The sequence below is a fragment of the Ipomoea triloba genome, chromosome 8 (assembly GCF_003576645.1).
Source record: "Ipomoea triloba cultivar NCNSP0323 chromosome 8, ASM357664v1".
Lineage (NCBI taxonomy): Eukaryota > Viridiplantae > Streptophyta > Magnoliopsida > Solanales > Convolvulaceae > Ipomoea > Ipomoea triloba.
Genome location: NC_044923.1, coordinates 10,523,159 through 10,549,235, shown reverse-complemented (window position 1 = coordinate 10,549,235; position 26,077 = coordinate 10,523,159). Strand labels below are relative to the sequence as shown.

The 26,077-nt window shown below is 37.0% G+C and overlaps 1 protein-coding gene across 1 annotated transcript; it reads right to left on the bottom strand.

Moving 5' to 3' along the window:
* Positions 1–2,414: 2,414 nt before the first annotated feature.
* LOC116026937 (polygalacturonase-1 non-catalytic subunit beta-like) lies at positions 2,415–2,876 on the bottom strand. Its single transcript, XM_031268364.1, has one exon. The coding sequence runs from the start codon at positions 2,874–2,876 to the stop codon at positions 2,415–2,417; it is 462 nt and encodes a 153-aa protein (XP_031124224.1).
* Positions 2,877–26,077: the final 23,201 nt, after the last annotated feature.

The window sequence follows — 26,077 nt, the reverse complement described above, 5'->3', positions numbered from 1 at the left end:
TTTTAACCTAGTGTGTGTGTATATATATATATATATATATATCTGTTTAAATGTGGCTGCGCCTTCCCGTGCGGTCGGTGCGGTTCACACCACTCAATGTTAGAAAACGCACCACAATGAAAATACACAAAAACACCATAAAACACACCACACAACCAAAATAATGCACCATAACTCCTCTGCCCCTAATGGTGCATTTGCTAACACTGTGTGGTGTATATTTGCATACCTAGTGGTGTGTTTTTTGGTGATGTGTACTTAATGATTCATATTTGTGTGATGCATTTTGTAACATTGAGTGGTGTATATTTGTATACATAGTGGTGAGGCCGCACTGACTGCACGTTAAGGGGCGGTTACACCTGACTATGACCATATATATATATATATATATATATATGTTGGGCTAAGAAAGTTAAGTTATATATGTGCGCGCGCGCACATGAGTATATAAATAGAAGGTTACCCTTTATGCAAGACTAGTCCTCTCTCTCTTCCCACACTTGCTACTCACGCCATTTACCCTCTCCCTACACTCTCAATCTAATCTTCATTTCATTAGCACCGTTTTCTCCCAAAGATTCCTCCTTTTAAATTAAATCAAATTTTGATATGCTTAATTCAAATGTAAATAGTAGTAATTAATTACAATTATAATTTTTTAGAATGATAACAAACAAAACAATAATTATAATATGAATTTTTTAAACTTAACAAAAATTTATGTGTCCTACGGGTTTGTAGAATTTTTTAACAATGGTACACCATATACTATAATGATTCACACGATATCCTCACTCATGGCACACGAAATGTAAACAAATTGAATGGCACACGACATTCTAACAACCGTAGAGTGATATCATCACCATTCTATACGTTCTTATTGACCTTTAACCTATTTAGATCTTTCTTCTCATAAACAAGTCTTGATGAAAAAAGTTCTGCTATTTACGTGTACCACAATTTTAATTTGTGCTTCTAATTTTTCAACAATGTCACACAATATACTATCATGATTCACCTTATAAATTAAAGTAAATTTTGACATGCTTAATTTAAATTTAAATAGTAGTAATTATAAAAGCAAATTATAATTTTTAGAATGATAATAAATAAAGCAATAATTATAATATGAATTTTTTAAATTGAAAACTCATGATATCACTCTGCAATTGTTAGGATGTTGTGTGTCATTCTTTTACATTTCGTGTGCTATGTGCAAGGATATCGTGTGCTTTATGATAGTATGTGGTGTGCCATTGTTAAACAATTCTACAAACCTGCTTCACACAAAACTCATGGAAATTTAAAAGTTGAATTTGCCATACACATGTCGTCGATTGCTGAATGCCTTCACACGAGAAGTTCTTTCTTAGCCTAGGATTATGTAGTATAATTATACACCTTTTTTTAAGCTAAGTTTGTTAATTGCAATCCTTCCGTAATTATAATTACGGATTGGACAAATCACAACCATCTAATCTATTGTAATTAATGTCAGTCCTTTAATATGTGTCCTCATGTGCACATGCAAGGGCATATATATATAAACGTGTGCAGGCTTAATGTCTAGGATTTGTCCTCATAGTCCATAGTCCTCAGTAATTAATGTCAGTCTTTGTATGTCTAGGATTACGGCTGGCGCAGAGTTTCGAACCCATGACCTTTGGGTGGCTTTGATACCAAATTGAATCATGTATTTCATCTAACTAAAAGCCTAAGCTGATAGTTGGACTGCTCATTTATGTTTATAAAGCACCACTCTAATTTAGGTAAGGGATCTAATTGAACAGAATAATTCTATAAAGCTTGTCCACGAGGTTAAACATAATTTAGTGAATCAAGAGGGATTTTGAGGGAAAACGGACTACATTAAACATGATTTCTTGTCATTTGATATGGAAACTCCAATACAAAGCTTAATGATAGACTAGGTACGTAAGTAGGAAAATGGAAAGTTGGAAAACAGGATATAGAATACAAAGAGTGTGAATAATGTATAAATATTAAAACTATAAACATGTATTTGTAAATAAAACTTTAAAAAAATATTTTTTACTAATTCTGTTTTGAAAAAAATATATGCATTCTATTTAATCACATTTACATCATATGTGTACTTTTATATAGGCGAGATATTAATAAATCAAACTCACTTCATAACTTCATTGCACTAAAACAACATTAAAAATTGTAAACAAAATATAAATTAATTGTAATACATATCCATGTTTACATGCATGGTTTGGCACACTGAAACATTTGATAAAACATTGATAAACTACAAGCAAACACTTACATTACAAATAATACTTCACGAACGAACGGAGAAATTCTTAATCAAACACCAAATTTATTTCATGGATCTTATTTAGCTTAATTCTTAATTTTTCTTATTTGCTTTCGTGCATCTAGTCATAACCAACCCAAAGTAGGTCCATTTCGTCAATCCAATGACACACTTCTCCTTTCCCAGGAGATGTCTTGAGTAGTTTGAAGGCGACATGAGTTGGTGTCCATGGCGAAGTATCCATATGACAAATTGCGAAGAGCTTATCAATTCCACCTCTCTTCTTTGGATTAATAACATCCACAGCATAGACTTCTACTAATGATAACTTATGGCAATAATAGGTGGAAAAGGGGAAGAACAACTCATGGCAGGCAACAATCTTTTCGGTCTTGTAAGGTTTAGTAAAATTCCTAACCATGACCACTTGATTCCCCAGGCCTTTTGTATTCTCTGATGCCAAAGCCACCAGATGTTTGCGGCCTAAACTTTCCCTCGAGAACTCAATTATGTCCTCCAGGGTTTTTAGACAGCTACGCCTCTCTCCCTTCACCGCGGGAGCATCACAATGGCGAAGGCTCATGTCCATAAAGGCCTTGGTGGAAGGAATGGAAAGCGCAGTGGGAAATATCCTTTGCAACTCGCTCTCGCTAAGTCGAATACTTGTGGCTATTTGAGGAGGAAGAAAAGCGCGGTTAGGGAATTTGTTGTCGAGAACAGGCAGAGGTACTTTGTTGCCATTTTTCAGGACGGAAAGTCTAAAGAAAGACCAAGGCTCGGTGAGGGGTGTAGTTTTCGCGGGAGGTGGAAAGAGTGTAGGTGAATAAAACGGGAAGAAGTTCCCGAGTATCGTCTCAAGGAATGGTAGAAAAGGATTTGGTAGACAAGGAATTAGACACAAGAGTTCCTAGATTTCAAAAGCTAGTCCCATCGAAAGGTTTGTGTATGTCATTCTAAGAATATATCAAACCCTTAAAACAAAAGGTGTTGTGAACAATTTTAGGAAAGAAGGATTGGGACTAGTCTACCACACATGCAACTCTTGATTTTCTAGGGTACTAGGGATGTGAAAAACGCTCAACGGACTAACAAGAGACAAGGTCACTAGCACCACCGCCACTCTCGTGGTCAATGGACTCACTACTAGACCATAAAGCCATACTTGTGAACCTTAGGCTAGAAGAGGCATTACCACAAACACTTAATGTGCATCTTGCCTTCCTACCCCCTTTTCTCAAAGGTGAGAAGGAAAAGAGGTTGGTGAGGTCTCAAGCAATCCCTATTCTCATAGGTGAAAGCGAACACACTAATCCTCAAGTCCAATTGGCCTAATCGGAAAAGAGATCATACAAACATCCCAACCACTATCAAGCTATCCAAAAGGCATTAATCTACCCTAGATTCAAGACATAAGAGCTCAAGAGCAAAACGTATGTTCAACTAGTCCTAATCCCTAGGTAACTAGCCACACATAACTAGACTAAGCATTCTCAAAGCATCTAACAAATTTAAGCTCTAAGGATTGAAAGCAAAGCTCAATACAAAGCTCAAACCAAATCAACAAAGCAATTCAACTCAATTCAAAGCATTACTCAATTCAACAAAATTCAATATCAAGGACAAAATTCAAGATCAAATCAAAATCAAGAAATTGAAGAACAATAGAAGAAATTGAAAGATTACTTGATTGCAAATGGAAATCTTCTACAAATCTTGATCAATTGCAAGTTGTTGTCCACAATCTCCTCCAAATCTAGCTAATTGAATGGAAGTATGAATGGAATTGAAGTGAATTGGGAGAGAATTTCAACCTAATTCTAGAGAGAGAATTTTAGGCTAGACTAATCTGGAAAAATGAATGGGGATCCTCCCCAAAAAAATGCCCCAATTCCCTATTTAAATCGCGCCAACCGCCAAAATAAACCGTATCGGACGCCCGACTGGACGCGCGTCCTCTGCGCGTCCAGCGGGATTCTTTGCGCGCTTGTTCAAATCTTCGGCGCGGGAAGTGGGAATCGGACGCGGCGTCCGACGTGCGTCCTCTACGCGTCCTAAGCAGACCTTGCAAACTTCAGAGAGTGATTTTTCGGACGTGGGGCGTCCGTTGGCGTCCGATGCGCGCCCTAAGCAGACTTTGCAAACTTCAGAGAGCGACTAATCGGACGCGGCGCGTCCGGTGGCGTCCGGCTGGCGTCCGCTGCGCACTGCTTTGCACTTTGTGGACCTGGGACGTGGACGCCTGGGCGGGCGCGCGTCCTAGGCGCGTCCGGTCGGTCCTTTTGTTTCCAATTTNCTATCAACGAAAACGGGAACATTTTGAGTCTTACGACCTCTTCGGTAACTCCATTCTGTCGGTACATACCACACGATCGGATGAATCGGGTGATATGTACGTGTGGATCTTCCGCCGGTAATCATCCAAAAGGTTGGTTTTGTACTAACGTAATGACGGCGGAATTGATTTGAAAGTTATTGGCTTCAACCGGGGGAATGTAAATAGAGTTGTGGACACTAAAGTTGGGAGTCATATAATCCGCTATGGTCCTCCTTTCCTCTCCCCTCGGTTGGTTTCTTGGTATATTTCTTGGTTCATATCTCGGTTCGTTCCTTCTTGGTCTTTGAGGTTCATAATATTCATCATCATATCGTGGTTCGTAATAAGCATCTCTCCTTTGTCTAGGAGGTTGATGTTGTTGTTGTCTGGGAGGCATATCATAGAGAGGGTTGTTGAATTGTTCTTGAAAATCCGGTGCATATCTCCTACGTGGTAGTGGTTCGTTATACGTTGCGTTCTCTGGTTGATATTGTGGTTGGTTGGTCAGTGGTGGTCTTTGTCGAGACTCCTCCCTTTGTGGGGGAGGTGACTCATGGCCATTGGATTGTTCATCTCTAACATTCTCTCTTGGAGTGCCCGTATCGGTGTGTATTGGTGATTCGTTGGTATTGACATTATGGATGTTTGCACTAGTAGTTGCCATGTCTTCTTCTTGATCTATGTGTGGGGATTGTTGGTCTCTATTGGCCTTCTTTCTCCTCCGATTTAAAGCGTAAATCTCCGGATTCAAAGGAAGTAGACCCTCACTCCCTCTAGAGCGAGTGTGCATACAAACGCTTCGGTAGTTTAAACACTCAAGAACAAGAGAAAGGTATGCAACTCAAAGGCTCAACAAGAAGTGTCAAGTACTAGAACAAGCGATAGTAAAAGGACAAAAACAAGTTAAAAGGGACTAGGCTCTCTACTTAAGGAACCTACTCATGCTAATCCACAAAGACTTGCCTAAACAAAACCGTTACCACTCCCCGGCAACGGCGCCATTTGAGGGGTGTAGTTTTCGCGGGAGGTGGAAAGAGTGTAGGTGAATAAAACGGGAAGAAGTTCCCGAGTATCGTCTCAAGGAATGGTAGAAAAGGATTTGGTAGACAAGGAATTAGACACAAGAGTTCCTAGATTTCAAAAGCTAGTCCCATCGAAAGGTTTGTGTATGTCATTCTAAGAATATATCAAACCCTTAAAACAAAAGGTGTTGTGAACAATTTTAGGAAAGAAGGATTGGGACTAGTCTACCACACATGCAACTCTTGATTTTCTAGGGTACTAGGGATGTGAAAAACGCTCAACGGACTAACAAGAGACAAGGTCACTAGCACCACCGCCACTCTCGTGGTCAATGGACTCACTACTAGACCATAAAGCCATACTTGTGAACCTTAGGCTAGAAGAGGCATTACCACAAACACTTAATGTGCATCTTGCCTTCCTACCCCCTTTTCTCATAGGTGAGAAGGAAAAGAGGTTGGTGAGGTCTCAAGCAATCCCTATTCTCATAGGTGAAAGCGAACACACTAATCCTCAAGTCCAATTGGCCTAATCGGAAAAGAGATCATACAAACATCCCAACCACTATCAAGCTATCCAAAAGGCATTAATCTACCCTAGATTCAAGACATAAGAGCTCAAGAGCAAAACGTATGTTCAACTAGTCCTAATCCCTAGGTAACTAGCCACACATAACTAGACTAAGCATTCTCAAAGCATCTAACAAATTTAAGCTCTAAGGATTGAAAGCAAAGCTCAATACAAAGCTCAAACCAAATCAACAAAGCAATTCAACTCAATTCAAAGCATTACTCAATTCAACAAAATTCAATATCAAGGACAAAATTCAAGATCAAATCAAAATCAAGAAATTGAAGAACAATAGAAGAAATTGAAAGATTACTTGATTGCAAATGGAAATCTTCTACAAATCTTGATCAATTGCAAGTTGTTGTCCACAATCTCCTCCAAATCTAGCTAATTGAATGGAAGTATGAATGGAATTGAAGTGAATTGGGAGAGAATTTCAACCTAATTCTAGAGAGAGAATTTTAGGCTAGACTAATCTGGAAAAATGAATGGGGATCCTCCCAAAAAAAAATGCCCCAATTCCCTATTTAAATCGCGCCAACCGCCAAAATAAACCGTATCGGACGCCCGACTGGACGCGCGTCCTCTGCGCGTCCGGCGGGATTCTTTGCGCGCTTGTTCAAATCTTCGGCGCGGGAAGTGGGAATCGGACGCGGCGTCCGACGTGCGTCCTCTACGCGTCCTAAGCAGACCTTGCAAACTTCAGAGAGTGATTTTTCGGTCGTGGGGCGTCCGATGGCGTCCGATGCGCGCCCTAAGCAGACTTTGCAAACTTCAGAGAGCGAATAATCGGACGCGGCGCGTCCGGTGGCGTCCGGCTGGCGTCCGCTGCGCACTGCTTTGCACTTTGTGGACCTGGGACGTGGACGCCTGGGCGGGCGCGCGTCCTAGGCGCGTCCGGTCGGTCCTTTTGTTTCCAATTTAGTTCTCGAATCAATCTTTGAAATCCATGCCCTTTTTCACCACTTTGCGCAACTTTTTTACCTGAAAAACAATTAGCCAAGTGTGGAATGGGGTTCCATGACAAAATCAAGTATTCTAATGCAATAAATGGGCAAATCAATCTCAAACGCTAGTAAATACATGCAATGCGACCCGAGATTGACCTTAGAATTGTAGCATCTCTTGCACTTATCACTCGGCTTCTTGAATAGGGGCAGTAACTTTATCATCGAAATGCACTTGACTATAGACAATGCAAGGAATTGTCTTTACAGCAGATGCACAAACCAAATTAGCACTTGTGCAGAATTTGGGGTTGGATGTGAAGTATTGGTTGGATACTAATGGAGTGAAGGCTTTTGTTTCGAGGTCGGAGAGCGTGGATAATTTAGAGAGAATAGACTGAGGCATGTTGTTGTTGTTGTAATATTCGTGGTTGCTGCACTGGCGACTCAATAATGGCGACATAAAGTTGGGAATTTAAACTGCAAGTTCTGGCGAAATGGAATTCGGGAAATGTGGTGAAATTGATATCTGTGGCATGTTTAATAAAACACTACCTTAAAAGCTTTATATTTCCGGTGACGGACCGGCAAGCTTTCGACAAGCAACACAGATATAATATTTTGCTCAGACAGAAGAACATATGGCCAGAAAGGTAATGAGAGATGGATGAGAAGCTTTTTATTTGTTGCTTGCTGTGTCCTGTTCAACCAGGAAGACGAACTATTTATAATGCAAGGATGAACAAACTCTCATGTTTGAAACCACAAAATCCCCACTATTTTAGTGGGAATGGGTTGAATAATCCCACGTCTCAATTCTTGTGGTCTGAAGGAGTAGCCATAGAAGTACGGAAATAAGAGTAAAACAAAGACTAAGCCTTATTTTTGAATGGACTTCCAACAATCCCCCACCCATTCAAAATGAAGGCTTAATAAATGAACATCTGAGCAATTCACAAAGTTGACCTTAATGTTAGTGAATGAGATCTTGAACTAACAGATTGTGACATTGAGTAATTTTCTTCCCAAGAGTGATATAAATCTTGAACTCATTGGTTATAGAAATTTTGAACTCTAACGCACACATCAACTTCCACAAAATACCCGTCATGTCTATCTCAACATAGACTTTTCAAATCCGTCAAATCTATCTCATTATAGACTTCAACTCTGTCAAGTCTATCTCAACATAGACCACCTATTTCAGGCTACAGAGTGATTTATGGCCATTTACTTCACAAGTTATGCGTAAGTCTTTCCATGATTTCGTTTGGCCACCTTAGTGGTATCTATCATGAATTCCTTACCTCATAGGTTTTAAACCCATTTCCCTTGAAGTTTCAAGGATGGCTTTCCGATTTAAGCCTTTTGTGAGAGGATCTGCAATATTCCTCTCAAACCTCACAAATTCCATTGTGATAACCACGTTTAATAGTAACTGCCTTACAGACTCATGTCTGACCCTTATGTGTCTTCTCTTCCCATTATAGACACTATTTTTTGCAACGCAAATGGCAGTTTGGGAATCACAATGTATAGGTACATCAGGTGTTGGACACCCCCACAATGGCACGTCTGCCAATAAATTTCTTAGCCACTCAGCCTCTTGGCTAGCTAGATCTAGGGCTATGAACTCTGCTTCCATAGTTAATCTAGCTATACATGATTGTTTAGTCGATTTCCACGATATAGCAGCACCACACATAGTGAACACATATCCACTTGTTGAGCTGGCATCTTCACTGTCATTTACCCAGTTTGCATCACAAAACCCTTCCATCACTGTTGGGAATCCTGAATAGTCAAGTCCCAAGTCCATAGTACCTCTTAGGTACCTTAGCACTCGTCTCAATGCACTCTAGTGGGAACTACTCGGGTTGTGTGTATATCGACTGAGCTTGTTCACTGCAAATGCAATATCGGGTCTAGTATAATTCATCAAGAGCATTAGACTCCCAATTATTTTTGCATATTCTTCTTGAGACACACTCTCTCCCATGACTTTTGATAATTTGACACTTGGATCATAAGGGGTTTTAACCGGAGTTACCTCAAAACTGTTGAATTTCTTTAACAGTTTCTCAGTATAATGGCTTTGTGACAAAAGGTAACCTTTGTCGGTTCTGAGTACTTTTACTCCGAGTATAACATCGGCTTCCCCCAGATCCTTCATGTCAAACTTAGCACATAGGACTCGTTTGGTCTCATTAATAGCTTCTATGTTAGAACTGAAAATCAGCATGTCATCTACATAGAGGCATATAATCACAACATGTGACTCAATCTCTTTGGTGTACAAGCATGCATCTGACCGGTTAGTGGTATAACCCAGCTCTATTATTGTTTTATGAAACTTTTCATACCACTGTTTAGGCGCTTGTTTTAAACCATATAGAGATTTTTTGAGTCTACATACCTTTTCTTCCTGACCTGGAGCAACACATCCATGAGGTTGTTCCATGTAAATCTCTTCTTCTAGATCACCGTTCAGGAACGCCGTTTTAACATCCATTTGATGAACTATCAACTTGTGCATGGATGCTAACGCAAACAAAGTACGAATGGTTGAGATTTTTGTTACAGGTGAGTATGTATAGAAGTAATCTTCACCAAATCTCTGGGTATAGCCTTTGGCTACTAGCCTGGCTTTGAATCTTTCTATGGACCCATCTGGTCTTAGTTTCCTCTTGAAGATCCACTTACAGCCTATAGGTTTACACCCTTTAGGTAGATCTACTAGCTCCCAAATATGATTGGACTTGATGGAGTCCAACTCACTTTAGATTGCTTCCTTCCATAAGGTGGAATCAACTGATCGCATAGCGTCTTCAAAGGTCTTTGGCTCTTCTTCTAACACCAACTGATCACACAGTTCGTTTATATCTTTCATCTCAGTCAGATAGGTTATGAAGTCAGAGCCAAAGCTTTTCTCGGTTCTAGGTCTTTTGCTTCTTCTGGGCTCACCAGACTCATCCGCAATACTAGGCATAGGCAGTGTAACACATTCACGTCTTTGAACACTATTTTGAGTATTCTTGAAAGGAAATATATGTTCAAAGAATACAACATCTCTTTATTCACAAATTGAATGAGTTTCTAAACATAAAAATCTGTAAGCCGCGCTATTTTATGCATAACCAACAAACACGACATCCAAGGTTTTGGGCCCTAGGTTGGGCCTTTTAAAGGACGGAAGTCCCACCTTTGCCAAGCACCCCCACACTTTAAAATATTTGAGGTTAGGGGCATGCCCTTTCCACAATTCATATGGGGCTTTTTTCAAACCCTTTATGGGGTACTCTATTAAGTATGTGGTTAGCAGTTACGACAGCTTCTCCCCATAGGGAGTTAGAAGCACCTGAACTGATTAACATTGCGTTAATCATTTCTTTAAGAGTACGATTCTTTCTTTCAACTATGCCATTCTGCTGGAGAGTATACAGCGCAGTAACTTCGTGGATAATGCCAGAAGATTCACACAAACATTTAAGAGAATTTGCTTCATATTCCCCTCCTCTATCAGAACGAAGCCTTTTGATCCTTTTGTCTAATTGATTTTCAACTTCGGATTTAAAAATCAAAAACTTTTGTTCGGCTTCGTCTTTTGATCTCAAAAGATAGATTTTTGTAAAACGAGAATAATCATCAATAAATGAAATGTAATATCGTTTACCACCTCTACTTTCAGTACTTTGAAGTCTGCTAAATCAGTATGAATAAGTTCTAGCACCGAAGAGGTATGATGATTCACAGAGGAGAATGACTTTCTAGCAAATTTAGCTTCAGCACAAGTTTCACATTGAGCATATGATACACTTGACAAGTTTGGTAATAAATACATGCTTTTCAATCTATTCAAGCAGTTAAGACCAACATGTCCCAGTCTACTATGCCATACATCAACAGAGGTAACAACGTAAGCAGAAGAAGAAGCATTATTATTAAGACCATGCCACTTGGAAATAAAATCACAATCAGCTAGAGATGGACCACTTATAGCATAATCAGGTCTAATTCTAGTTACATCTAGAACAAATAGCCCACCTCGTAAGTATCCCTTTCCAAGATATCTTCCTCGACGAGTCATGACCAGACGGTCAGACTCAATGACCAACTTAATCCCAGCCTTGCTCAACAAAGCTCCAGAAATTAAGTTTCTTCGAAGGGTAAGGACATATAACACATTCTGTAAAAGTAATTTTTTACCAGAGTATAGCATAAGTTCTATAGATCCTCTACCTCTTACCTCGGAAACACTAGAGTTTCCCATATATACTTGTTCCCCTTCGAAAGAAGGCTCTAACTTCTTGAATAGGTCTTTATTTGAGCAGAAATGGCGCGAGGCTCTAGTGTCTACTACCCACTCTTTTAGATCTCCTACAACGTTAGCCTCAGTAATTACAGCAGCTATTACCTTTAGTTCTGCGCGTTTCTGAATTGCTGGAACTGCTAGAGTTGAATACATAATTGCTATGATCACGCAAAACAACAAAACAGGAGCAGTGATGATTTCTGGAAATAATAAGAAATCAAGAACACCGGTTCCAAGTTGGGTGCTTAAATCCACAAGGACGGTAAGTACCAATATGCTCAAAGTTGTGAGATTGGTGGGAGTATTTGTGTCATTCATAAAACCCAATGATGTGAAAAATTGACAGAGCATAGTAGCGGTTGCTATGTAAAGCCCAATAAATGGCATATGCGAGATATTTTTCTCCACCATTGGTGTAACAAATATTGTACAGTTTGGGTTACTGCACGAGGATGATAAGGAAATGAACACACTTTTAAAAGTTGTAAATGTTGTAATATCCTACCTCCTGCCACAATGCCTACCTCTTGCGTGTTAAACCTTCTTGTTGCTTTTAATTTCATGCAAAGCCAAAACCATCTTATAATAATAATAATAATAATAATAATAATAATAATAAAAAAGATGTATTTATAAGCTAAGCCACCATGTTGATACTTTCACTTGCATGCAACGCCAAAACAAAGCTTTAAATAATAATTGTTGTAAAAGAGTATTTAAAGCAAAGTCACCACCTGGACACAATTAATTACAATAGGATTGTAGACCAATTAAGGAGAAGAAAATTTTACGCTTTTTAAATTGTTGGAAATTTTCATCTGCTGCAAGTCGACATTGTTGACGAAGCCAAGACGGAAGTATAAAGCTTTTAACTGTTGTAATATTCGTCGTTGCTGCACTGGCGACTCAATAATGGCGACATAAAGTTGGGAATTTAAACTGCAAGTTCTGGCGAAATGGAATTCGGGAAATGTGGTGAAATAGATATCTGTGGCATGTTTAATAAAACACTACCTTAAAAGCTTTATATTTCCGGTGACGGACCGGCAAGCTTTCAACAGGCAACACAGATATAATATTTTGCTCAGACAGAAGAACATATGGCCAGAAAGGTAATGAGAGATGGATGAGAAGCTTTTTATTTGTTGCTTGCTGTGTCCTGTTCAACCAGGAAGACGAACTATTTATAATGCAAGGATGAACAAACTCTCATGTTTGAAACCACAAAATCCCCACTATTTTAGTGGGAATGGGTTGAATAATCCCACGTCTCAATTCTTGTGGTCTGAAGGAGTAGCCATAGAAGTAGGGAAATAAGAGTAAAACAAAGACTAAGCCTTATTTTTGAATGGACTTCCAACAGTTGTCTACATTTTGAGACCAGAATTTGGATTGTTGAGAAGCAACAGATGATGGAGAAAAAGCATTAGAAGCAACAAGTAAGAGGAAGATGTTGAACAAGAGAAATGATATAGAAGCCATATTTGCCTGTAAATATGATTCTTTATGATAAAATTCCCAATGCTTGTGAAGGGTTTAAATAGACTCTTCAACCCCATTTGGTACGGTACTTTCGTCTCTATCTTCTCCCAATAATTCAAACACAAATTAAAGTTACTGTCCCTTTAAAATTTCAAGTGGTTACGTTGTCTCTTTTTCTATTCTTTTTCTTGTTCATAAAAGTAAAAATTTTAATCCCTAAATCCTTACATTCTGATGAGGCGACAAAATTTGTAAAAATAGTATGTAGATTATGATAATTCAACAGCTCAATATATAGATTAAAAAAAATATCATATACCCCAAAGATTTCACAACATAGAGCGTGCGCGACTCTCATACTGCCATTGCTTCCTTTTCTTTTTACAAGTGAAATTCGTACATACATGTGATTGCATTGATTTGCAAATCCCGACGAGGATAAACTGATAAAGTTTATCTTCATTTGTCAAATTGGCTATTATTTGTACCATATAATAAGATTCCATCAAGTCAGTAGCTCATTTTAGGTTATTAGTTAGGACCAAGGTAAAAATTTGTCCGTATGACGGGTCACAATAATAATCATGTCACAATAATATTAGGATCAAAAGTAAATGTTCTATTAAAAAGAAATTAAAAAGAGTAAAGTATGCATCACCTCTAAATTATATGAATCACCTCTAAATTAAACATGTGCAGAATATGTAAAAGCCTCAAAAGACACTCACCTGTCTGAGAATAGCAAGCTAATAATATCAATCTATCACATGACATGTCTTGCACAGTTGACAAGACATTGTTATTTCGTATTCATTCTGAGTACAGTATGTCGTTGTGAAATTTGTTTTCATCTTTCAAAATAAATAAATGCAAAAGAATAATGAATAAATAAATAATATATAGTTTTAAAATACTAAAAATAAATAAAAGAAATAAAGGTCAAATAAGCAATTAAATTCCAGGGCCAGTTCCGATGCATTAAAAATAGAGGCCCTGTTTAATAGTTTAATTTAAGGGAAAATGGTCAAATAAGCCCTCCAACTTTACCTAAGGAGTCAATTAGGCCCCTGAACATTTTAAAGTAGCAATTAAACCCATCAACATTATATTTTGATGCAAAAAAGTCCATAAGCCTATTAATGACCTGTGATCACAGGTCATTAAGATTCCGGTCAAATTTTCGGCACACTCAGGCTATATTCCGGCACAAAACCCAGTGGTTGCCTTCTCCAGTGAGTCACCGGCGACCGTCGAACGGTCGCCCTTGACTTCTGTGCCGGAATATGGGTGCTGAAAATTTGACCGGAATCCTAGTGACCTGTGATCACAGGTCATTAACAGGTTTATGGACTTTTTTGCATCAAAATACAATGTTGATGGGTTTAATTGCTACTTTAAAATGTTCAGGGGCCTAATTGACTCCTTAGGTAAAGTTGGAGGGCTTATTTGACCCTTTTCCCTTAATTTAAACCTTCATTATTTTTGTTTCGAGATGCAATCTAATTAAATATAATATAGTAAAATTACAATCTAAATATAATATAGTAAAAAGAAAAACACAAAGATAATAATAGAAAGGCAAGAATATAAGGGCAAAGAGATTTTTTTAAACATTTAGATTTCACTATAATGATACAAAGAGATATCTATTTATAAAAGTAAGAAACATAATCCAAAACGACCTATGAAAAATATAAAGAAACAAGTCTAGAAGATCTAGAAAATCACTATAACTAAGGTAATTGAGTCCAAATCCATATCTACTTCAAGTTATTGTATTTTATGGCAAAAGTGAAAAAGTAATAAAAAAAATTTTGTCTAAATATAATGCATAAAATTCAACGAAGAAAAAAATACATTTCAAAATTAAAATTAAAATTAGTGAAATTTTTGTGCATATTTAAATAAAATTTATTTACCCAAATTTCGATATCAATTAATTTTAAAATTTTATTTTCACTTACAATTAAGATCAATATATAGATTTAAAAAAAAATATTTATCAAGTATAAAATATTAAATTATATATAAAATATTTTTTAAAAAAATGGGCCCCCAAAAATTGGTGGCCCTGTGCGGTCGCCAGGGTCAGACATAGCCAGGGTCGATCCTGTGGTCATCCAATTCAAAAAAAACAGAGAGAGAAGATGAACAAGATATAATTAGGTTCATAAGCAATTCAAATTAATCATGCAATTAAACTAAATGTGACATGTTTTCCTTATTTTTGTTGATGTGCCGATTACCCCTTCAAAAATATTTTAAATTTATTTTTGTTGTAAAACTGAATGTATCATTGCATGCATCTTGTGTCCTTTGTATACTCAGAATAATACCGAGAAAAAAGGAGAAGAGGTTGTTGAACTTAGGAACACCAGAACAACCGCGGAATACACACATATAAACTTGGGCAAAATTATATTTAATTAGAGAATAGCCACAAATAGATATATTTACCACATTCCTCCTTGGCCATTATTTTACCATACCCGTGCCTCGTTAAAACCTCATTAGAAAATCTAGTCGAGGAAAAGAGTACACAAAGTATGTGATGATATCATGTGTTGCACCGGTTGCGTCATTAAAAAACTTAGCCTAAGAAAACCTAGTGGGAAAACTTAGCTAAAGGAAAAAGAGCACATAAAAAAGTCTTCATGGCATAATCTTCATGATTTAAAGGTCTTCAAGACTAGCCATTCAAGTACACGTAGAGGTTGTCGCTCCTCTGAAGACAACACAGACCCATCCATCGAAAACTTATAAACATACTTCCAAAATGGATGTAGGTAGAAACTTAGTGAACAAATCTACCAGATTGTTACTAGAGCGAAAAGTACATACTAAATTAAACGGGAATTAACAGAAATTAATTTTGAAAAACTGATCAGAACTAATGCGATACCAGAATGTTATATTGGAAGATGAAATTCAAAAGGTGCTTTTCAAAAGTTTGTGGCCAATAAATATATCCATTTCAATAAAAACACCAAATTGTGCATCGAAGTCCTAGATGGTGCAATGAATGAACAAAGCACCGTAAGGTACTTATATACCAATGCACCGTAAAGTAGTAATGCGAATGGTGCAATAATACATCAAATAGTGTACTGCAAAGATAAGCACTGAAAAAAGGTGCAATAATGCACCAAATGGTGCAATACAAAAATAGCACCGATAAGTGCTAGACACATTTAGTTTCTCAGTTTTACAACTTCAAATGGTTCACTTTGGGAACCAATTTTTCATTTGTGCAACACAAGCTTTATTATTCTCATATAGGACATTGGGGTGATTCACAGCATAACCAGTTTGGAGAATAGCATTATGGGGATCAAACCATTAGCTAAGTATCTAAGTAGCCCACCAAAAACCATTATATAGGTTTCTTACATAGAATATGCCACAATCTTTTGCGCCTCAAAAATACTAGAGGATAAGTTCAACACTATTCTAATGCTCCCTTGTAGGAAAAGCAATAAATATTGCTAGCATGTTCATCGCAAATAGAATTTAAAGCCTAATACGGTTATGAAACTTCTAGTCATCAAGCAATGCTCCAAAGGCAAATATGTACGTGATGGACTTCTAGTCCCAAAATATCTATATTATGCTCTTTGAGTCCAAAATGGTTCTTCATCTACTTCAAGCGATTAGACAACCATTAATGCAATAATAAGTAGATGGTACTTATCGATATAAACCACGTCAAAGGCATTTTCAAGATAGGCTAACTGGTGATATAATTCTTTCAAGGAAATACTCGATCTACATGTCGAGATAATACATGGTTTTCCAAGTCTTTTATTTCAAACTCTTTCCTTAGGCATGAGTCAATATCATCAAGCTTTTTATGTATTTCAATAATAGTTATACAATCAAAATGGACTGAGATAATAAATAAGCAAATAAATAACTCCATTAGTAACTCTTTAATGAACACATAATGACACATATTATTTGCATGTTCCTTCTTTGGGAGGAAAAACACTTAGTCGAAAACATTTGTAATTCAACGATACATGTTTCAATTTTCAACTTTCTCTAATTCCGAGAACCTTAAATCCATCAAGGAATTGTTCAAATACATATTAGCTGCATATCAAAATTTCTTATTCACTACCAATGATGTTAATTAAGTAGCGTAACTTAATGTCATCCATTGTGGGAGAGTATATTTGATCAAAATCAATTCTAGGTCTATACGTAAACTCTTGAGCTACTAGTCTCGCTTTATATCACACTATCTCATTATTTGTATTCTCTTTCGTACAAACACCCAATAACCTACAGAGTTAATTAACATTCAATGGTGTACGCGTTATAAAGAGAATACATTTTTTAGCGAGCTGAGCTATACCTCAATTGCTCCTTTATATATTAATCAATCAGGATGCTTCTGGTGCCTAGCTTTGGATCCAGATTTTCATATAATATGAGCAATTTTAAAGGCAATTGTGTTGTTAACAACTATAATATTTTCTTAAATTTCTCCCATATATATATAAAAGTTCATGGTAATTTCTATGTGAACTAGATTCTAACCATTTACTAAAGATATTTATATGTGGTCGTTTCGCATCCCCAATATTATGAATATTTGGTGCACTTATAAATTGACTAGGGTTTTTGCCTTTTGGATGTTGGAATTTTTCGCCTTCTAGACAAACATCTACTGGACATAACTCTTTAAAAGCGTTTAATAGTGACAAATTTTACTAAATTTAGTTCTCCGTGGATTCTTACTTTTACACTGATAGGTGTCTCACACTTCTAGTGTCAAGGAGCATCGGTAAACATATATTGTTCAATGTAGGAAATATATATGAGACCTAGTCACTCTTTTCTGATCTACATGATCAATAGATATATTTGGTAGTTTATTTGCTATAAGTCACAAACTGATTATCTTTTGAACTTCCGATTCAGTCTAACTAGAACGCGGATTTAAATACTGAAGATCTTTTTGGTTCCACGAAATTTCTCAGCATTCTTTTAAATTTGGAGTCATATCTCCCCTAATGTCGTAAAATGATCTTCATGAGCGTATCTATATACTGACCCCCTTATCATGGGGTCTAGGTATTTTGAAAACAAAAGAAGGATTATACATACCTAGTTTTATTTGACAGCTCGTAGAGATACACTATGGGGGTTTTATAGGAAAATAGATTGCACATTAGTAATGAAACGCACATTGAGAAATGTTCAATTTTACACCACGTACTAGATGCAAGGAGAAATATTCATGATATGCAGTACGCCCAATTTTAATAAAAAAAAAAAAGTAGAGTATATCAAATTTGATGTACCCAATACTCTTGTGAAGAAGGGAGACTACTGTTTGACATATGTATGATGTCTAACAAGATTAGTAAAGATCTAACTCATTATATTACTAAAATCCATTTTCTAAATTTATGAGAAACCATCATCAAATATTCACAAACTTGTTTGTTTCAGACAAACTAATATGATGCAAGAAGTCATCATCATAAAATATTTACAACTAATTTGCTTCAGGCAGATTAGCATATGTGATTAACTTTTAGCTTTCAAGCAAATAACATTTAAAATAATTATGTAATAATTCATGTATCACCTTATCGTGACATGATCATAAAATATTTTAATGTTGATGGAATAGCATAGCACTAGAGATAGAAATGTAAGACCTCTTTCACAAGTCACAAGTCTTGAGTCAATAGTGCATTTTTTGACCTCGTTAGGGTATTTTCTAACCACATTTGTGTATTCCCCAACCTCGTAAGCGCAATTCTGATCTTGGTCTCGCATATGCATTTCCCAATTTCTCGGTCTCGTGAGTGTACTTCTGGGTTTTGAGAGTATATTTCCTAACCTCATGTGGATGGACCTTTATTTAACTTCTCGATTCTTCGAGGTTATTGACCTCTCGGAGCGTCTTCAACTTGATGAATTCGGGAGTCTTGAGGATTGTTCTTCCTCATGAATCGTTTGAATTTCCTGACAAACATGTCAAATTGCTCGTCATATAAAAAATCAGAAGGGTTAAGAGTTTAACCTGGATAAGGTGATTGTGGTTGATTAGCAACCAGTGCTGCATTTCTCGTCTTGGGTTCTACTTCCCGTTTTGGCTCGTGCTCAAACTCGTACGCCTTCAATTCGCTGAATATTTGACACGTCGAAATGGCCTTGAGGTCTCGGTGGTATCGCATCGCGATGACCTTCATTTCCCATGATTTGGGAAGACCTTAGAGAATCTTCAAGTTGATCTCCTTTTGACTAAACTGCTTTACGCGATCAGCGATCTTGCTAAGGAGCTTCATGAACCCAGTCTCCATCTCGGCTATGCTCATGGTTGCTCCCATCTTGAAGTCCGTGAACTTCATCATCGCAATGGTGAGCTTGTTCTCTTTTTCTTGCTCGTCGCTTTCTCCGATGAGCATTAACACTTCCCAGATTTCGTTTACGGTTTTGCATTTCCGAACTCTAGGAAACAGTATCTTGTCCAGCATCTTGAACAATATATCTTTCGCTATGATGTCAAGGTTGTTCTTTGTGCGATCCTTTGGTGACCATTGATGTCTCGGCTTTGGGATACACTTGGGGCATCCGGTCCTTGTTCCATTCTGTTGGCATTGACCATCATAGTTCTAATTGGACCCTCCGTAAATACTTCCCACATTTCTTCATGAATGACCGAGAGGTGCGCCTGCGTACGCACATCCAATCATCAAATTTGGATAGATTAACCACAAGATGCTTTGACAAATGATAATCCATATTTTATAAAAGTAGTATGTGCAAAGAGAGAAAACGGATTTTTAGGGTTTTGGAAATGAGATCTTCCAGGCAGTATATATAAAGTGTTTACCGATCACGATAACTGTCTGATACCACTTGTTGGTCCCAATAGAGTTAAGGTGTGAGTCTAGAAAGAGGGGGGGGTTGAATAGACTCATAGGAATTATATTGTAAAAAAATTTCGCAAATGTTAAGATTACCCCCGAGAGGTAAGCTTAAATAAATGTTCAAAGTTTGAATGCACAGTGGAAATAATTTGTTAACTCTTTTTGACGTTCTTTACCTGTTAAGTTTTCCTGATAAAATGTTGGGTTTGAAGGTGGAGAATGTGCAAAATAAAGCAATAAGTAAAGAGAAAGAGCAAGTTTTTATAGTGGTTTGACTGTTAACAAAGCCTACTCCACTCTTCTCCACAACACGTGAAGGTTTACACTAAATCCGCTTAGTACAAAAACTACCACCAAAGTCACTCCTTGTACACAAAGTCTTACGTGAACTTTGAACCCACCTAGGTTTTTCAACTCAACAAAAGCTTACTCAGCCTCTTTCTACATCTCCTAGTAGAGTTTACAAAGGTTGGTGAAAAGGTTTTTCTTATTCTCTAACTGGATGTCTTGGCTTGAGTAGATTTGGATTGTAGCACTTGAAGCAGCTCAAGACTCCTTAAATACTAGATGTAAACTTTGAAACTTTTGTCTCTCTTATCTTAGAACACTGGTCGCTAAAACATAGAATTTTTCACAAGCTTTGTCGCACTAGAATTTTGAACGTGACCATCACTTTCTTCAGTGAATGAAGAAGGTATTTATAGGCAGAGAAAATAGTTCCGTTGGTGGGAGAAACATTTTCAAAAATACTATGGACCAGCGTGTAGAAATCGACAGGTAATCCGAAAGGCATGTGAGTTGTCAGACTTTATAGTCGTTGAATCTTCAAAAAGCGGTTGAAACATGCTTTGCATTTAATGAGGGACCGACCTAGAGAATCGTGTCTTGACTTCCTTTGACTTTGACCAAATTGACTCTCCTTTTAATTAAGGTTTCGGACTCATGTACACTCAGATAGAGTTTGATTTTTGTGCTTGGATAATGTGTGGAGTCCTTTAGAGATGTTAACTAAATTAACATCTCGAACCTTAGGTCCGCTTAGATACGATGGTTGACTTTACCAATCGTCCCTTAACTCTTAGAATGATCTTTCTTATCACTTAATCTTGATAATACACAAGAGATAGACCGTTCCACTAATTGGTCTTTAATTTGCAACCTCTTGGTTTTGAAAGTCTTCACTCTTCGAGTCTTTAGTCTTCAGCCTTAATCTCGCGACGTAGTCTTTTTGTATAAGTATTTTGTGTCGTTGTACATAATGATGCTAGTGAATTGATCTTCATCTGTACTTGTGCCTAGTGGATTCTACCGCTTTAACAATCTCGTGTCCCGTGCTTATTTTCTGCATTTTATTTACTTTGCATAATCATGGACTATATAAGGACTCCAGTCTCATATATAGTAATATTGTATCCGATAGTTTGGAATACTTTTGAGTCTTATTACATTGGAATATAGTTTATGACTTGTGCATGAAAAGAATATTTTAATGATATATTTTTATATATTGATTTTATTAGTCCAAAAGAAAAAAAGAAAAAAAAAGTTGAAAAGAATTTCGAAAAATTAAATAAAGACCTGTATTCATGATATTATATATAATCTCGCACGTGGTATAACTATTGTCCAAACACACCCTAAACGGACAAAACACTAACTATTTAATTTAAGCCTCAATAGTGTCATGAATATACCGACATCATCCCAAGCTCTATCTTACACTCATCTTTTACAACGATTTTGGAGCCACCGGAGATTTTAATACTTCACTACCAACTGACAGAGCACGTACCGCACTCGTCCCTCATTTTTGTCAATTTGTTCATCTTTCTAAAGAAATGGGCTCAAGTTTGGATCTTACATATCTTGGGAGTACAAATTAATGGGATGATGCAGCTGTATGGAAAGGACCAGTATTGCACGAACCAATCATTATTGCACGAGTCATAAATGAGACTAATAATGATTATTGCACGAGTCATAAATGAGACTAATAATGATTATTGCACGAACAAAAATAATGTACTTTTTATTTTTGGTCCACACAGCTGTGTGGACCGTGGTCCATGCAATAATGCCGGAACCGGAATACCAGGTATATATTTATTATACTAAAATTATATTTTTTTTGGGTATTGAAGGTACATTATTTAATAGTATATATAAAATAATGTATTTTCAATACTCAAATAATGTATTTAACAAAATTACTTTACGTACACAAATAATGTACATTTAGTATATTAAAAATGTACATTTCATTTATGATTCACACAGTTGTGTGGACCATGGTCCATGTAATAATGATTGTATTAAGGGTGTATATGATCATGGCATTTATAATGTTTAAAATTTTTTTTATGAACTTTAAAAGTTTGAAGGTATTCAATTGAAATATATAAAAAGTCTTTAAAAGTCAAGCGATATTCGATTAAAATTTTATAAAAGCCTTTAAAAGTAAGGTGGTATTCGATTAAGCCTTTTAAAGAGTCTTTAAAACTTAGGTAATATTCAAAAAGTTATGAACTTTTATAGACTTTTTATTTTAGGACTTTTGTAGATTTTTTACTCTCAAACTATTTTTTCAGGCTCATGATTTCTAAACATTCTCTTTACCAACTGTGAACATTTTTCTCTCTATCAAAACTCTATTTATTTTTTCCTCGTATTTAATTCTATAAACCCTATACCAGAAGTCAATTAGACCCTTGAACATTTAAAAGTTACTATTAGACCTATCAACTTGTTATTTTCGTGAATTAGACCCAACAAGTTAATTGCCTTTAATAGCAGGTAATTTGCTGATGTTGCATTTTTCTCAAAAATAATAATAATAATAATAATAATAATAATAATAATAATAATAATAATAATAATAAAAAAATTAATATAAAATGGAAAAAAAAATGGCAGCTAGCTGCCATCTTCTCCATCTTGCATCCTTCTCCGTTTAAGTCGTTGTGGAAATGCTATCAAACTAATGCAATCGATTAACGAATCAAATCAAGTAAAGGGACTAGTGAGTGAATTATATTGCGCTTAATTATGATGCTTCATAGTATGACAATTGCATGGGATGATTGACTTGCTAAGTTGGTTATTCTAGGGTGTTTTAGCTTGGTACTTTTCCCCATTTGGTTTACTAAGTCTCCCTAGCATTGGAATGCTTGTTAGGCAATCAAGAGGCCTAGAGGCATTTTGTAACACCCCAATTTTCACATCCAAAATAATTACAAAATCAACGATAACATTGCGGAAGCTCATACATCTAACCAAAAGAAAATGTGTATTACCGCCACGCACGGGTTTTTCTCCTATACCCAAACGCTAAGGCTAAACTTACAACATCAAATAAATCTCAAAGTCAAACTTAATACAATTGGAAATAATTATATACAACTAACCATAAATTTTCTCAAAAGTCATAAATCTTCACAAAAGTCTATTTCTTAAATAGACTAATCCATCCTCAACTTGAATCTATTATTCATGTTCACCTGTAAACAAAAATCATTTGACACAAAAATGAGGCGTATCCCAAAATTAGCATAAGTTAACTAAGTTCCATTTCACCCCGTAAAATATAGGCTTGAATTTTATATTTTCAAAATCTTGTATTCTTTTCCAAAATCGTATGTATCATTTATTTCATAATCTTACATAATAATATATTTTTCAAAAATAATGTGGAGATATCATTTTCTTCTAAAAATAACATATTTATCAAGGAGGAGTAAATGCCAAGTGGAGAGTCTTTAAGCTCTCAACATAGCTACCAAGAGGCTGTTAGGAACATCATGTAATAGGTTTTGATGATACCAACTGTTAAGTAAGAATCCCCAAGTCTCGATACATAGGCAAAACGCTGTAAGTTCGACAAGTAAACCAAGAGCGAAAATACAACCGGGTAACTTTGAGCTCAACTCGGAAAATATTTAAGCTTGAGGGAAATTTGTTTGAACATCTTAGAAGTCTCGTGTGTTGTAATCATATAGACAGATCAGAAGAAAGCATGGGACAACACTGGAGGAATAAGGGTCTGCGAGACATCAACTAAGTCTCGAGACATAAGCAGAGTTCGAGAGGTAGGACCTCTCGATACAGTTATCCAGTTCGAGACATAAACAGAGTTCGAGAGATAGACCTCTCGATATTTGAGTTCGAGACATCAAGCGATCAAGATATCAACCTTGGTCTCGATACACTAACAATTCTCCAACAAAGCTGAATGACGGTCATACTTAAAGTTTGGAGAAGAAGAATATCATGGAGATGGAATAATGAAGAGGTGCCGAACGTGAAGATTTCAAAATGGGCGGAAATGGATGACACGTCAGATTTCCACCACAAACGGTCAAAAGGTGCACCAATGCTGAAGTGGTCTGATTCCCTACAAACAAGGAATAATGGGAATATAAAAAGAGTAACTTTTACCAAAAGACGAAAGTGGAGCATGGACTCAAGAAAGTGAACTATGGAATATTCACTACAAGACAAAGAGGTTCAAGTTACAAGATCACCACTCCATGAAATATGCTGAAAATATGCAAGACCCATGATCAGCATGGGAGACAAATTTCAAACGGAATAATTTTCCCTCCAACGGAATTATTCCTCTACTCTCATATATAAGGACGTAAAGACACAGAAGAAAAAAGGAGAAGAAAAAAGGGGAAAAGAGAGAAAAAGGAGTTAAAAAGAAAAGAGGTTCGAAATTCTTAAGAAGTGTCTGTCTAAAACGTTCAAGTGCAAGTGCTTAACTTGGAATATCATCCTGATATTCAAAACAGCGAGAAAACACATCTTAGTGTTTCAAGAGAGTTACAAAGCTTAAACTGTTATACATCCAGAAGGTGACCGAAGCTGCTCTACATCGAAGTTGATTCAACGATAGCTTGTGGTCAGATTGGAGTCTGTTACATTCAACTGTGACAACCAAAAACACCTTGCTTTGGATTAAGCAAGAGAGGTGGAGTAACCTGGCAGCTGTCCGAGTGAAAGAAACCTGAGGCTTGACGCGGGCTTGGTGATCAAAGGTCAAGTGCTCGAGAGGTGGAGTAGCTGGAAGCGGGGAGAAAGACCTTGGAGAGGCGGAGTAACCTGGGAGCTGTCTTGTGAAGATCCTGAGGCTTGACGCGGGCTTGGTGATCAAAGGTCAAGTGCTCGAGAGGTGGAGTAACAAGAAGCGGGGCGAAAAACCTGAGGCTTGAGGCGGGCTTCGTGATCAAAGCTCAAGCGCTCGATATTGTACTAAAAAGGGAAGTTTTTAGTGCAATCCTTCCAGGGAGTTTCTGGAAGAAGAGTGGACGTAGGCGGGTTGGCCGAACCACTTAAAAATCTCTCTTGCATTTACTTACTGCTTTTATCTCTCGCTAACCTCTCGATTGCACTGCATATAAACACACCTCTCGAACTAACTCAAACTCGTGCTAACTAAAAGGGGATAACATTTCCGCTGCGCATAAAACTTTGTCTTCACCTCGTGAGGTATCGAACCTAAACATCCTAAGTTCAATACACACGAGAGGTTGAAAAGATTTGCAAAATCTTATACAAGTCTATTTCCCCCCCCCCCTCTAGACTTGTACCCCATCCCCTTGGGACCAACAATTGGTATCAGAGCAAGTTCTCTGATCGATATAAACCTTTGTTTATATTGCCTAGAGATCCTTCTTTGAAAAATCTTTTAAAAATCTTTCAAAGCACGAAATATTTTTTAAAATGGATAGCATGTTGTCGAGACATCTTCTCTTTGATCTTAGCAGGTTCGATGACTGGAAAACACGCATGCTTGCGTATCTATCAGCCCTCCATGATGAGATGGCCGAAGTTATAACATCTGGACCAGTCAAGATCATGATGGTAAACACGACTGCTGAGCAAACCAGAGATACACCAAAGTATGTCCCCAAACCTAGGGAAGAATGGACAAGTGATGATAGGAAGAGAAACAACTTGGACAACATTGCCAAGGATATTCTCTTCAGAGCTATAGACGAAACCATCTTTCCAAAAGTAAGAAAGTGCAAAACGGCGAAAGAGGTATGGGATACTTTGATGTTGATTGGTGAAGGTGACGAACAGGAGAAGGAGAACAAGCTCACCGTGGCCATGAAGAAGTTCGAGGACTTCAAGATGAAGCCAGGGGAGAGCATCGACAGCATGGAATCTCGTTTCATGAAGCTATCAATAGAGATCAATGATCTCGAGAAGGAGATTCCACAAAAGGAGCTAAACCTGAAGGTC